Here is a 13,512-nt window from a genome sequence, read left to right as displayed (position 1 = left end):
TTCCTCCATATATGCTTGGTATAATGATCAAAGATATATAAACACAAATAAGAATGCTAATTAGCTTTCAATGATGTCTAACTTTTGGGGAAAAGAAGAAAGTCATTTTATGAAGCCGAATATGTAACGACATGATGCTGTGACATTCGTTATTTATGTTCCATAACTTCATCTTCATTTTTGGTAAAAGTATTCTATTATTATCACCTTCCTAGTTATCTATTAGCCAAATATTATAGTAACATCAATGATACCAGACCAAATTCAAATCCTAGTGAGCAGGAAGAAACAGAGAAAGGAGACTAAAAACATTTGTTTCAGTTTAAAATCTGAGCAAGTATTAGCAGAGGGCACCATATATAATGGATAAAAAGATTATGCAGTACCACTAAGAATATGCATCAACCGGCAAAAGTGTTAATTACTTAGAGGGAGATCTTTAACACTCATTGGGATCCTAGTAGAAACCTGCTCCTCAATGAGGCCTTCTCCTGCTGTCAACCCAGTTCTATTGCTCTAGTTCGTTCAATGTTTTTCCCTCATATGGTTCGATCTTCTCCAAGTTGTTGCGTTAGGTTCAGTTACAGTGTGAATGTGATCCACATACACTAAAAGGTCAAAGTCAACTCTTATCTTTTCTTTGGTCAAAACAATCTTCAGATCAGATAGAAATTTCATATTACTAAATATTGAAAAAATGTGCTGCAAGCCCAATCTAACTAGTTACGTATGACAGTACTTCCACATACCTCCTCTTGAACAAGATTACATGCTAATTCTAGTTTCCACAGCTCTCTTCTGCTTGTGTCAAGTTACAATTCTAGCGAAATCATATTCATAATAGGCTTAATACATCAGAAGGCCCCTGAAATTGTAAAGGGAATCAGTTTCAGGGCCTGGAAAATTTTCGCATCAAATTGGGTCCCTAAAAAAATTTTTTTAATTCAATTAAGGCCAAATCTCAATTTTTTCCTAGTCATCAGTGACACCTGGCTTTTATAATTTTTTTTTAATTAAAAAATATTAAAAAAATAATTTTTAATTCCAAGTCAACAAAATAATCAAAAAAAAAAATTAAAAACTTAATAAAAACCTAATCTAATAATCATAAACTAAACAACCTAATAAACCTAATTTAAAAATCTAATCTTCAACACCATCATCTTCATCATTCTCATCTTCAACACCCAACACCTTCATCTTCTAAACCCAGCAACATCCACCCCACCTGCAACCTCAACATCCACCTCCAACACCATCCCCAAACCTCAACCTCAACCTCCAACCCCCACCCCCAAACGGCCAAACCAAAACTCCACCCAACCCCCAACTCCACCTACAACCGAAACCCCATCCCCACCCCCACCTGCAACTGAAACCTCCACCCCCACCCCCACCCGAAACCAAAACCCCAAATCCCCAAATCCACCACCAGGCGATGCAAGGAGAAGGAGTGATTGAGAGAGAGAAAGAAAATCTCAACCTCCTTGAGTCCCAAAACCCCGATTTAGAGGCGGTGGCGCTCCATCCGACACACCGTTGCAGCCACTGCGTGAAGCTTCTGTGGATGTTGGATGTGGTTTGCATGTGGGTTTTAGTCTCTTTGATTTTCTCGATCTGGACCGATTCTTTCAGATCTGGTCTCTTTTGTTTCTCTTTTTCTTTGTTTCTTGATCTGGTTTCTTTTTCAGATCTGGTTTCCTTTGTCCTTTAAGTTCTATGTGTTTTCCCCTTTATCTTTTCCTGGAGTTGAACACAAAATGGGTTGAAGTACATATAACATTCTTATATATGTCAAATTTCTTCAATTCTTTAGGGCCAGTAGTTGATTAACGAACAAGAGGTGCTGCTCAAACAGGTACCAGTTACAAGAGAAATAAAAAACAAAGACAGGGGAAAATGAAACAGGGGAAAAGATAGACAAAATTCAAATCAAAATAAAAAGATGTGCAGGTTCACGCAGCAGCATAACAAGCAGCAAGTTTAGCATATCAGTAGGCACAGGTTTGCAGGAGAGCAAAAGCAAATCAACCCCCCATGGTCGTTTGAACCTGAACCATGGTGTGCGAGGATGGTGCTTGATCTTGCATTAGTGATTATTAGATTAGGTTTCTATTTAGATTATAGATTTTATTAATTTTTTTATTTTTTATTTATGCTTCAATATATGAGTTGGTATTAAAAAATAAAGTTTTAGAAATTTTCAGGTAAAAAATAATTCCAAATGCCACGTGGAAAAGCTGAGTAGGCTAAAATTGAAGCCACTTCAGCATCAGACACACTTTGTCCTTAATTGAATTAAAAAAAAAATTTTAGGGACCCAATTTGATGCGAAAATTTTCCAGGTCCTGGAACTGATTCCCTTTACAATTTCAGGGGCCTTCTGATGTATTAAGCCTTCATAATATGATCGAAATTATCTTAGGGAAGAAAACAGGCAAAACCACTTCCACCCAAACGATGGATGCACAAAATGCAACCACCAAAGAATTATACACATAAACATGGGATAGATTGGACAGTTCTAGATCTTTAAAGTCATGGTATGGGAGAGGAGGCAGGATAATAGCTCGTGTAATTAGGCTAAGCAAAGTAATCCTACTGCAAATAACCTTGCCCTGTAGCTTCAAAGAAGCATGAAAGTGCAAGCCGAACCACAACAACTAACGAGAATATATTTGATGTAACTAAGGAGAATATATGACCATATGTGAAGTTTTCCAACAATAAAATTACAAAACCAGGAAGGAAAAAGTTGTCAAGCCAGTACACAACATAAAAGTAAAGAGGCGCTCAATAAATTCCAGGGCAAAAACATTATACCTAGAATTAGCAAACATTCAAAAAAAGCCTTATTGAAGTCTAAACCTTTACAATCAGTTTTTCCTCTTCCAAAAATTGATATTCACCCAACATGTTGAGTAACTAGCCTGCCTCTATGGTCCAATTACTTCTGTTGGGGATCGCATAGGCCAACCTAGAAGCAGAGGAGGCGATCCTGGAGGGGTTGCACTATGGCTGGGAGAGAAGAGGCTGAGTTCTACAAATGGTCCAGTTGAAGTGACACCCTTCTCCATTGTCCGGAATGAAATGGATCCACGCATTGTTGATGCATCAGAAAACCGACCAGGGCTGGACCGAGCATTTTCACCAACATTATTATCTTCCAGACGACTCTGGTTAGCAATAAGGGACACAGTATCATTATGACCATCATTCAACCTCCTAGCTTCCAAGTCTTGTAGATTTCCCAGCGCTAAAGAATCTGCAACTGGACGGTACACAAGTGTGCACATGCACAGCCCAGAACAACATACAAGTGCAAGAAAAGCCAAGAAAACTACGGCCTCAAACATAAAATGCTCAGGCCCAGACAAAACAGATAAACCAAGAAAAAGAACCCTTAATGGAAGGAAACACAAAACTGAGAATAGTAATGTGTAAACCCTCTTCTGCAAACCCTTATTAATAACTAATTTCAAAATCCTACTACCGAGCCAAAAAAGGTAGGAAGTCAGGATAATGGCAAAAAGGCCAAGGATAATAGTACTGAGTAAAGGGTAAGTACAGAGAGCAATATCATCATCCCCACCTGCCATTGAAGAGGCACCAGCTGTACTTGTAAAATAATGAGGCAACTTTCTTCCAGAACCCTTATTCTTGTTTAACTGAGGCCCGACCAAAATAACAAAAAACTGAAGAAGAAACATTGGAAGGCAGTAAAGAAGAATATATCCAGATGTTCTCACATTCCATTTTCTGCTCATAATTCCAGTCTCCAATCTCTGCAAGGGTGCACGAAGAAGAAACACTAGAGTGAGAAAGAGGCATGGTTCTGCAAACCCCATATTTGATACAATATAGCATTTGCAGACAGTTTCCTTCCATTTTAAGTGAAGGGCTCGTCTTAACAAAGTTAACCGAACAATCTCACCAAGACCCCACCAGATTGCAAATAGGATGAATGTGATTCTGATGATCCAAGGACCGCTAAAATAATTGAGCTGAACAAAACCCTGATTATGAATTCGAGAGCGGAAGTAAAATGAGTAAGCAATGCACATCAACCCAAGAAGAATCAAGATGGCTACTAGACAAATTGTCACCACACCGAATGCTTCGGCAGCAAAACTCGTCTGGGGCATTACCCAAAATACAGATTCCACGCATGCTCTCTGACAGCATGGATCCAAGAAATCCTCTGGTGCTAGCGCCTTCTTTCCAGAACTAAATAACTCACTGAGTCCCCAATATTAATAGATAAAGGTTGAAGTCAACTCAAACAGACATGCATAATCACTCAGAGAAGATGAGTCAAAGACATCCCAGATTAATCAAGTAGCACCTTCCATACAGTCTTCACAGCAACAAGATTATAGGTAACACATCAACCTCTGAACATACATGTCCAAGGGTTGACTATCCAATTCACACACCTATAATAGAGTGAAACAGATAAGAGACGCATGATTCATGAAGCAGAATAAAACATTACTAATTGTCACATGCCAGTTTACAAGCAATGGAAACTCCAAATTGAAAAGTAAAGTAATTCATAGAAGCAAACAAAAAAAATGAATATGAGAGTGAGACTAAAAGCATTAAGATTCAGATGGATCACATCTCATGTGCAAAGGAGAGATTAAATAAAAGAAGCAATATTAATACATCAAGTAATTGGAATGGGAATTAAAATACAAAAAAATCATGTGAGGCAGCTAAAGAGTATATAGAATTATGTATCATGTCCACCACTAGTGTGGATTGATACATCAAAAGCATTCAAATGCTCAATGATCAAAATAGAATAGAAGTTACTAAGCAAATAAGATTTTTAACCGGATTTGGCCTATGCAACAAAAACATTAACTTGAAATCAGTGAAGTGAAAAGGCTAATTGCAATTCTAGTTCTGGTAACCAATTAAAGGCTATAAAATTAGCGAGATGTTAACATAAATTTAAAACCCAGGGCAAAAAATTGACAATAGGTAGTAAAGAAAAAGAAAATTAAGCGCAGAAGAAGAAACCATGTATGGGAATGCACATTAACAAACAAAATCTGAAGCGAGGCTAGCTTATCTCCGGTATATTTCATTCATAAAAGTTGAAATCTAGGTTTGAAGGAGCAAATGAGAGGAAAAGAATTTTGAAGAAGATATTCAACGCGCAAAAACAAGAGAGAGAAAACAAAACAAAACGCAATAAACATAAGAAAGGAAGAGGGGGAATGATACATAAGAGAAAGCTTACAGTGCAGAGAATGTTGATCCGGAAGGGAGATGAGAGGATTGAGCAGAAGGAGGAAACCCTAATTGGATTGAGAGAGAGAGAATGCGAAGAATGAAAGAGAGGAGGTTAGAATAGAGAATAGAATGAATTCTGAATTTCGGGGAGAGAAGGGGAACGGAGGTGAAGGGGTGAGTGGGACTTTGTTGGTGACAGCCTGTCTCCAGCTGTGTCCTCCGAACCATCCGGTTCGTGCTTCGGCTTTGTACCAACCGACGTGTCACTGTGCTGTGGCGGCGTCTTCTCTCTCTCTCTCTCCGCAAATCAACACACAACTTGTCTATTTACTGCTAATATATTTATCAACTTATTTCCATTTTTTTTCTCCATTCTAGCAATAATTTCAATTCAATCACACCAATAATCAATATTCTTTATGTTTGTTAATTCTTAGTATTAGTATAAGAATCAACAACAACTACCGTGCTTGGGTAATTCAGTGGCTGATTTCTTAGCTAGAAACGTTTCCACCTACTCTGATCAAGTGTGGGTAGAGAAAATTTCATTGGCAACGGCTCATTTAGTTGACATTGATGTACTGACTACCGTGTTTGTGTGTTAAATATTGAGCTTTGCTACCCATAATAGTTACTCTCAATTCAAAATTGTGAAAACAATTAAATACATCAAAAAATCAACATTTTTTCTTTCCCAAATTTTACACACGGGCTTGCATTAAAAAAAATTACACTTGGGTATCAGGTTTTAATTTTAATGTGCTTTGTTATTCAAATAAATTATCAATTGTTAACAACTTTATAAAAAATCAAAATATATTTTTATTTTTTAAAATATGGTTCCAAAACTGCATGATTGCTCCATATCTTGTGTTTGAGTTAGTGGACAAGGAGGAACTTATGTTTGGAGCGAACAAGTAGTGCAACAATTGTTCATTCCTTTTGAGGTTGAGCAAATCTTGAGAATCTCAATTATAAGCTTAACGGAGAATGATTGTGTGGTTTGGGCTACAATGGCGCATCGAGGTTATACAATTAAGTCTACATATAGCTATATTCGGGAATGGGGAAGTGCAGATGTGATGGGAGGGTCAGGAATAATAGATTATGAGGTATGGGGAAAGTTATGGAAGCTGGGAATCTTACCAATGGAGACTCATTTTATATGGCGAGTTCTAAATGAGATTATTCCCGTGCCAGGTAGACTCAATGAGAAAGGTGTTTAAGTTGATATAGTTTGTCCCAGATGTGAAGTTGTTGTAGAAAATCTTGACCATGCCTTGCGTGGTTGTGACTGGTGTCGTTGAGTTTGGTTCACCTCTGATCTTGAACTCTCTTGGAACGCAGAACTAGAGCTGAGGATGAGTGCATGGGTGGCTGACTTGATCCTAAACGCCTGTCAGAAGTCGTGGAGACAACGTGTGTCACTTGTACCAGATATGGAGGGCTTGAAACTTGTGTTGTTTTTAGGGCAAGGTGCTGAACTCAAGCAGGTGCCGCAAGCAGCAGCTATGGGTCTCCAACAATTTCATGAGATCATGGCCCGGTGCCCCCGAGCGTGGTGCAAAATCCCTCCTCATCAACGCGTAAATGGTGCCCACCGAAGCCAAACATTTTCGAATTGATCACAAACACAACTTGTATAGGAGACTATTAGAGTTTGGTTGTGTAATTCGTAATGTGGATGGGAATGGTGGCGTCGAGGACTGCCAAAAGCACGGTTCAACAGGGGGTTGTTGTGGCTTAGGCCTTAGGAGCCATGGAGGGCTTGGGTCTAACTGCTCAGCGTGGAATATGACTATGAAATGTTATTAAGGAAGTGGAAAGTGTTGTGGGAAGTAACACTTATTTAGGACTCGTGGCTGCTAAGATTAAAAAGTTTTCCTCTAGTTTTGGTCTTGTTGATTTTGTTCATGTTTATAGACAAGCAAATAATGAAACACGTGTTCTTGCAAAGTAATCCTTGGAGCATGGGAAGAATCTTGGGTTCACAATGTACCCCTGTGTATTCATTCATGTATTCTCTCGAATATTCTTCCGAATATTTTCTAATGCAAGCTTATCTTTTCTTCAACTTTTTTTTCATATCTTAATATTTATTATTTTCATTTAATAACATTTACGCTCGTTTAATTTTCAATTTTTTAACTTAATATGACAGAAGCCTCCACCACCACCACCACAGTCGCCATCCTCCACCTTTGTCACCACCTTCACCACTGTTATTATTATCACTGCCGGCAGCGCTATCGCCACTACTCCTGCTAGGGACGTACCTACGTTGAACACGGTAGGAGCAATTGCCCCCACATCATTTTCACAAAGTCATAGGACAATGTGTGTGTAGACATTAAATGCCCTCATGATATCATTAAAACAATTTTTTTTATGTAAGATAGGTGTCATTCTTCGGAGGCAATTCTGTTCGAGCCGAGAACATCCACATCATGGTGGGACTAACTCTCCCAGTGGGGGTTATTTCCATCTACAAGACTCGAACCTAAGACTTTACTTAAGGGAAATCAAACATGTATCACTTGAACCAACCACTCGTTGATGATATTATTAAAACAATTGAATTGCCCGAATATTAACACAAATTAAATAAACGAGATAACATTTTTTTTAACGTAACGAGATAATATTAATGTAATGAAACTTTTTATTATTTTAAACAAATAAACTTTTTGGCTGCCCAATCAAATTATCCAAGATTTTAATTTTTAAAACAAACAATTTTATCTATCCTATCCAAAAATTTAAGATTTTATTAAAAAAAAGATAAATTTTATATTCAATTATGCCATACAAATATTCAAATTTTGTAAGGTAATATTTACCACTTTATAATTCTTTTTTCTTATCTTAAGAATTCAAATGTGCATTCTCCAAATATTATCATATGTTAATTTTGTAATAAAACTCAGTTTAGACATAATAATTATTGAAAAAGCTTTTGTTTATAGCAAGTTCTGGACGAAAGAACAATGATTTAAAAACTAAACAATAATCGAAAACAAACAAATAGAAAGAAAAATGGATGAAGGAATGCACCACAATCAACTATTGATTAGTCAAAAGAGGATATCCACAAGAAAATGGTTTCTTGATAATATTGGTGAATGGTCAAATGAAGAACTTAAGAGAAAACTCAATCTCGTAGAGAAATACATGTCCAATTTGCTTAATCTTAAAAAAATATTATTCAAAGTTACATTGTTTCTATTTATAGATTTAGTGGTCTACGACACATTTCACGGAGTTTTTATTTTCCCGCTAACAACTAAATGACTCCACTAGTGATTAAACACACACTAACCTTGAAACTTGAAGTAGCCAACTAATCCTAATGATGGCTTAATAACTCACAAAAAAACAACTTTGGGGAAATACAAACTTTATAAGAAAATTCACCATAAAAATACATACTAATATTTAAAGGACAAATTATAAAACTGAACTTATTTATTATCTAATAAGCCCATTAAAATAGCTCTAAAAAATTGAACCACTGTTGACCATAGTTTCTTCTTGATCGTCCTAGGTTCTTCAAAATTTTGTAGTTGTAATTATCTCATGATCTTTTATATTGCCTTCAATTCTTCTTTGGCATTCCTGGTTTTTTCCTTTAATGATCATGTGCCCTATATTTTCTCACCACAACTTCTTTTCAGTCTTCCAAAATTATGGTTGAGGAGACATTGAGAATCTTATTACGGGTTTCTCAACGAGGAGTAATGGAGACCATTGAGGAGTGAGAGCAAAGACAACCTGATGATAGTGTTTGTGTTATTCATACGTACGATGAGCGGTAAAACTTAACATCTTTTCTCGGGGTTACAATGTAACTGCTGTTGAAAACTTTGATTTTTATTCTAGTTTTTAGTTTACTATTTTTATTGGTTTTGTCTCTCCGCTTTAATTCTATATTTCGAATTCATCGCTCATAGTATACTTTTATGGAGCGTTAAATTGAGCAAGCAAGTTTTAAAAATGAGTATTTACCCAGGATTCCCTGGTAGGGCATCTAGGACATACCGGGCCAGGCAGGAAGAAATAAGAAGTATCAAAAGGTGGAGTATTGAAATCTACAAATCTATGGGATAATGATCAAATATAAATAGAGAACCAAATATGGTATTGCTCAACTATGCGATATTACGTGTATGTTGAAATTCTCCATGTCATTGCCTAGTTTTCTCAAGTCACCAATGAGCATGGAATCTTATTTATGAGGAGCAGAAGATTGGACCTCGGTCAAAGAACATCAATCTATCCTGATTTCTCTTATCCCGGAGAGAATTTTAGGAATGTTTCAATACAAAGTATGATACAAGAAAGCATGAAGCCAACCAGAAAGCAATTGCAAAGGTATTTGGTGATTGAGATGAGTTGCACGACATGTTTCCAAGGTGGTTAGAGTATATGGTGTTGTTTTCATCAGGATCCTTTTACATAGTTAGATACATTGATTATGTAAATAATAATGATCATGTTGATAATCATTTCCAGAAATTTCTTCGGTTGTTTTCGACGTTCGAGCAATGTTGTGATACTTTTGATTATTGCAAGCCAATAATACAAATAGACGAAACTTTTCTACGCAATAGTTGTCGGGTAACGTTTCCAATGAATCATGTTGCGGGAAGGGATAATTTTTTTTTGGTAAGCCAAAGAATTGTATTAAAAAATAGCAAAAGGGATGCTAAACCCAAATACAAGAAAAGAAAGAGAGAAAAATAAAGAAAGAAAGAAAAAAATAAACAAAGTTTAAAGAACTCATCTGCATAATCCAAACCAGATTAAGTTCCCTTACAAACTTAAACTATTACTCCAAATAAACCAAGAATGCCCCAACATATAGCAGCAACATACAGAACTCAAAAAGCAACCACGGCACGTCCAACGCCAAGAATGCATAGCAGAAGAGAAAAAATACAACCCAACCTCCACTCCAAACGTACCACGAATAGTAGCCAAAAACCCATGTCCCTAGCAAAATTCAAAGAGAAGAGAGGCATATGACCAGATTTGACTTCCATTCATATAATGAATAATGAAACTCCCTCACTTTCTCTTTTAACCAATGCCAAGTTCGAACCTGGATTAATTCCACAACCAAACCACCGTCCCAAACACCATCCTTGAAAATAACACTGTTACGAGTTATCCACAAGGATCAACAAACACCATCCTTGCGGGAAGGGATAATAATATAGCGTTTAAGCATAACCAAGGTGTTGGGGAGACAAGTCATATTATCCTTCTAGTGATCAACGGAGGGGCATGTTGTCTATCTGGCGTGCTGTCTTGTGGACTATCTGGCTGGTGAGGAATGTTGTGGTATTTAATGGAGGTGCTGTTTGTGTTGCATCAGTTATGGAATTAGTCAAGTGGAGGTCATGGGCTTGGAATAAAGCATTGATGAAAGGTTTCAATTACTCTCTATTTGAGTGGACAATGAATCCATTGCAGTGTGTGGTATCGGTGTAATGTTGCTGGGCAATCAGGCTCAGTTCATGAGCCATTCGGTTTGCTGGTGTTGGAGGTAGGATTGTTGATTTGGTTCGTGGGTTTTGGGGGGGGGGGATAGCTATAGGATTCATTGGTTAAGTCCTCTTTTACTGGCTTTTGTTTGCTGGGTTTGTAGTTTCTTTTGTTTTGTGTTTGGTTTTGATTTGTATTTTTTTCTATGTATTGGGTCGGAGTACACCTTGTACTTCATTATCAATACAATTTGGCTTATCAAAAAAAAAAGACTACTTGCAATGAGGTAGTTGAATGGGTGTTGAAAAACCCATTCAACTATTGAATGACTCCAATGGGGATGTTGAAAGGGGTGTGTAATGTTAAACATGTTGAATAAATTCAACATGTTGAATGAATAGTGATTTGGTCCCATTCAGTACACATGGCAAAATCTCATTGGTTGTTGTAATTTCCAGATTCTTATCGCATCTAATTATTTGGGGTCAATTATTTCGTAGTAAATTAATTTTTTATTTAATTTTTTTTCACCAAAATTCATCATTTTTTTTTGTCTATAAATAGAGACTTGGTTCATTTGATTTGAACACAGAAAAAAAAAAAACGACATTTTCTCCTCTAGTTTTTCTATTTAGCCTCCAATAAACTCTTGTTTGTAGCTCTAAATTTATTTTTAGTGAAATGGATCCCAACAATAACCCTTTTAACACCCAAAACTCTGTCAATTACCCTTTCAACTTCCAAAATCCCAACAACTACAGAATTCAAAATGAATCTTCCAACCAACGAGGTCCCCAAAATATACCAAGTTATGGATTTTCTCCAAATTTCATCATGCCGTCATCTAATCCAAATTATAGTCAACATTATGGATCAATGATGTTTTATTCATCTCAAGCACCCCCTTATTATTCTTCTACTTCAATGGGAAATGAAAATGTTCCAAATGTTGGACTTGATGAATTTCCTGAATTTTCTAAACAAATGGGTCTTGGTGAAGTCACTCCAAATGTTCCGAGCGGTCGTCATGAAACGAGATACATATGCTTAACATTGGACAGACTATGATCAATCTGAGGCAAGTGGGTCTAGTACACCGGAGCCATTTTCGACCGAGGTGCTACCTGCATTTGCGAATCATGTGCGTGCTAGATCTGTGATGCGTGATTCAAATGTACATCACGAATTGCAAGCAGATCCAGTCAAACATATATGAGCAAAGTTTGGAATGTTTCGTGATTAAATAAATTTGTTTGCTTATTGTATTGTATTGCATTTTAAGTTTTTTGTAATTTCACTTTTTTAATAATGACTATCCATATATGTCGTCTTTTTTACTTGCAAGAAAAATTAATTAAGAATATAAAATTACTAAACTAGAAAGAAAGAAAAAATTAACTCTAAATTATTTTAATTTAATTTAAATCGATAATTGTTATTAATATATTGTTCTCGCCATGAACATAGAATCAAGGCATAGTGCCAAGAATGTGTGAAATGTGATCGGAGATTTTAGAGAGATGAGCTCATAACTGCTTAGAGAGAGAAAATATAACTGAATTTCAATATTGTTATTGCCAAATGAGCTAAGAGTCCCTTACAATTGATATTCTCCTCCTATTTATAGGGGCTGAGTTGGGCCTTCGCGCCTTTAGTCTGTCTAAATGGGCCAGTTGGGCCTTGGGGAGAGAGGCCCAAGGTTCAAACATGTCCCGCGCCTAAGGCTGAGTCTCCTGGGCGAGGGACCTCGGGGTCTCGGCCAGTCCACAAGTCCACAAGACACCGAACTCGAGGCATGAGAGCTAACTGTGTCTTTAAACAGAAGAAACCAAGGTGAGGGCCATAAAAGACTAAACAATGTTAAAACCCAAAGTTTTTAACTAAATGAAAAAACAATTGCCAACATGGCCGGGAGAATAAAGTCAAAAATCTTCATATTCCAAACTTCTCGCTGCACCACCCCCTTCCTGGGCAAACTGAGTCCACAAGCAGTCTCACGGAGATGACACTTGACCTGCTCTCCTTGCCAGCATTGCGCACGTGCCCTGGATCATGACACTTTGACAGGTGTCGCGCGTTCGCCACGCGTTGCGCCCTGAAGTAGTTTTTAAATCAGCAAATCCACTGAATCTCAACTGCCACTTCTGAAATGTCTTTTCGAATCCCAGCGAACCATGTCAACCCGAATTTCAACCAATAAGCTTCCGTTACGGTACCTTCCATTTAATGCGTTATGTCAAACCCTGACATTTTTTGAATTTGAACCAATCAGCATCAACGGTTACAATTTTTCGCCTAACACGCTGCCTCTTTAACATAGAATCAAGGCATAGTGCCAAGAATGTGTGAAATGTGATCGGAGATTTTAGAGAGATGAGCTCATAACTGCTTAGAGAGAGAAAATATAACTGAATTTCAATATTGTTATTGCCAAATGAGATAAGAGTCCCTTACAATTGGTATTCCCCTCCTATTTATAAGGGCTGAGTTAGGCCTTTGCGCCTTTAGTCTGTCTAAATGGGCCAGTTGGGCCTTGGGGAGAGAGGCCCAAGGTTCAAACATGTCCCGCGCCTAAGGCTGAGTCTCATGGGCGAGGGACCTCGGGGTCTCGGCCAGTCCACAAGACACCGAACTCGAGGCATGAGAGCTAACTGTGTCTTTAAACAGAAGAAACCAAGGCGAGGGCCATAAAAGACTAAACAATGTTAAAACCCAAAGTTTTTAACTAAATGAAAAAACAATTGCCACATGGCCGGGAGAATAAAGTCAAAAATCTTCATA

At 37.3% G+C, this 13,512-nt stretch overlaps 1 protein-coding gene across 1 annotated transcript; it reads right to left on the bottom strand.

Moving 5' to 3' along the window:
- Positions 1–2,677: 2,677 nt before the first annotated feature.
- On the bottom strand, positions 2,678–5,446 carry LOC130722830 (uncharacterized). Its single transcript, XM_057573676.1, has 2 exons — positions 5,252–5,446; positions 2,678–4,436 (listed from the first exon to the last, which is right to left on the bottom strand). The coding sequence occupies exon 2, from the start codon at positions 4,143–4,145 to the stop codon at positions 2,937–2,939; it is 1,209 nt and encodes a 402-aa protein (XP_057429659.1). The 5' UTR covers positions 4,146–4,436; positions 5,252–5,446; the 3' UTR covers positions 2,678–2,936.
- Between the last annotated feature and the right edge of the window lie 8,066 nt (positions 5,447–13,512).

This window comes from Lotus japonicus, chromosome 6, assembly GCF_012489685.1.
Source record: "Lotus japonicus ecotype B-129 chromosome 6, LjGifu_v1.2".
Lineage (NCBI taxonomy): Eukaryota > Viridiplantae > Streptophyta > Magnoliopsida > Fabales > Fabaceae > Lotus > Lotus japonicus.
This window is presented reverse-complemented; position numbering and strand designations above follow the sequence as displayed.

Coding starts and splice junctions, on each gene's coding strand:
- LOC130722830 (XM_057573676.1), bottom strand. CDS start 4,145: ATGCCCCAGACGAGTTTTGCTGCCGAAGCATTCGGTGTGGTGACAATT.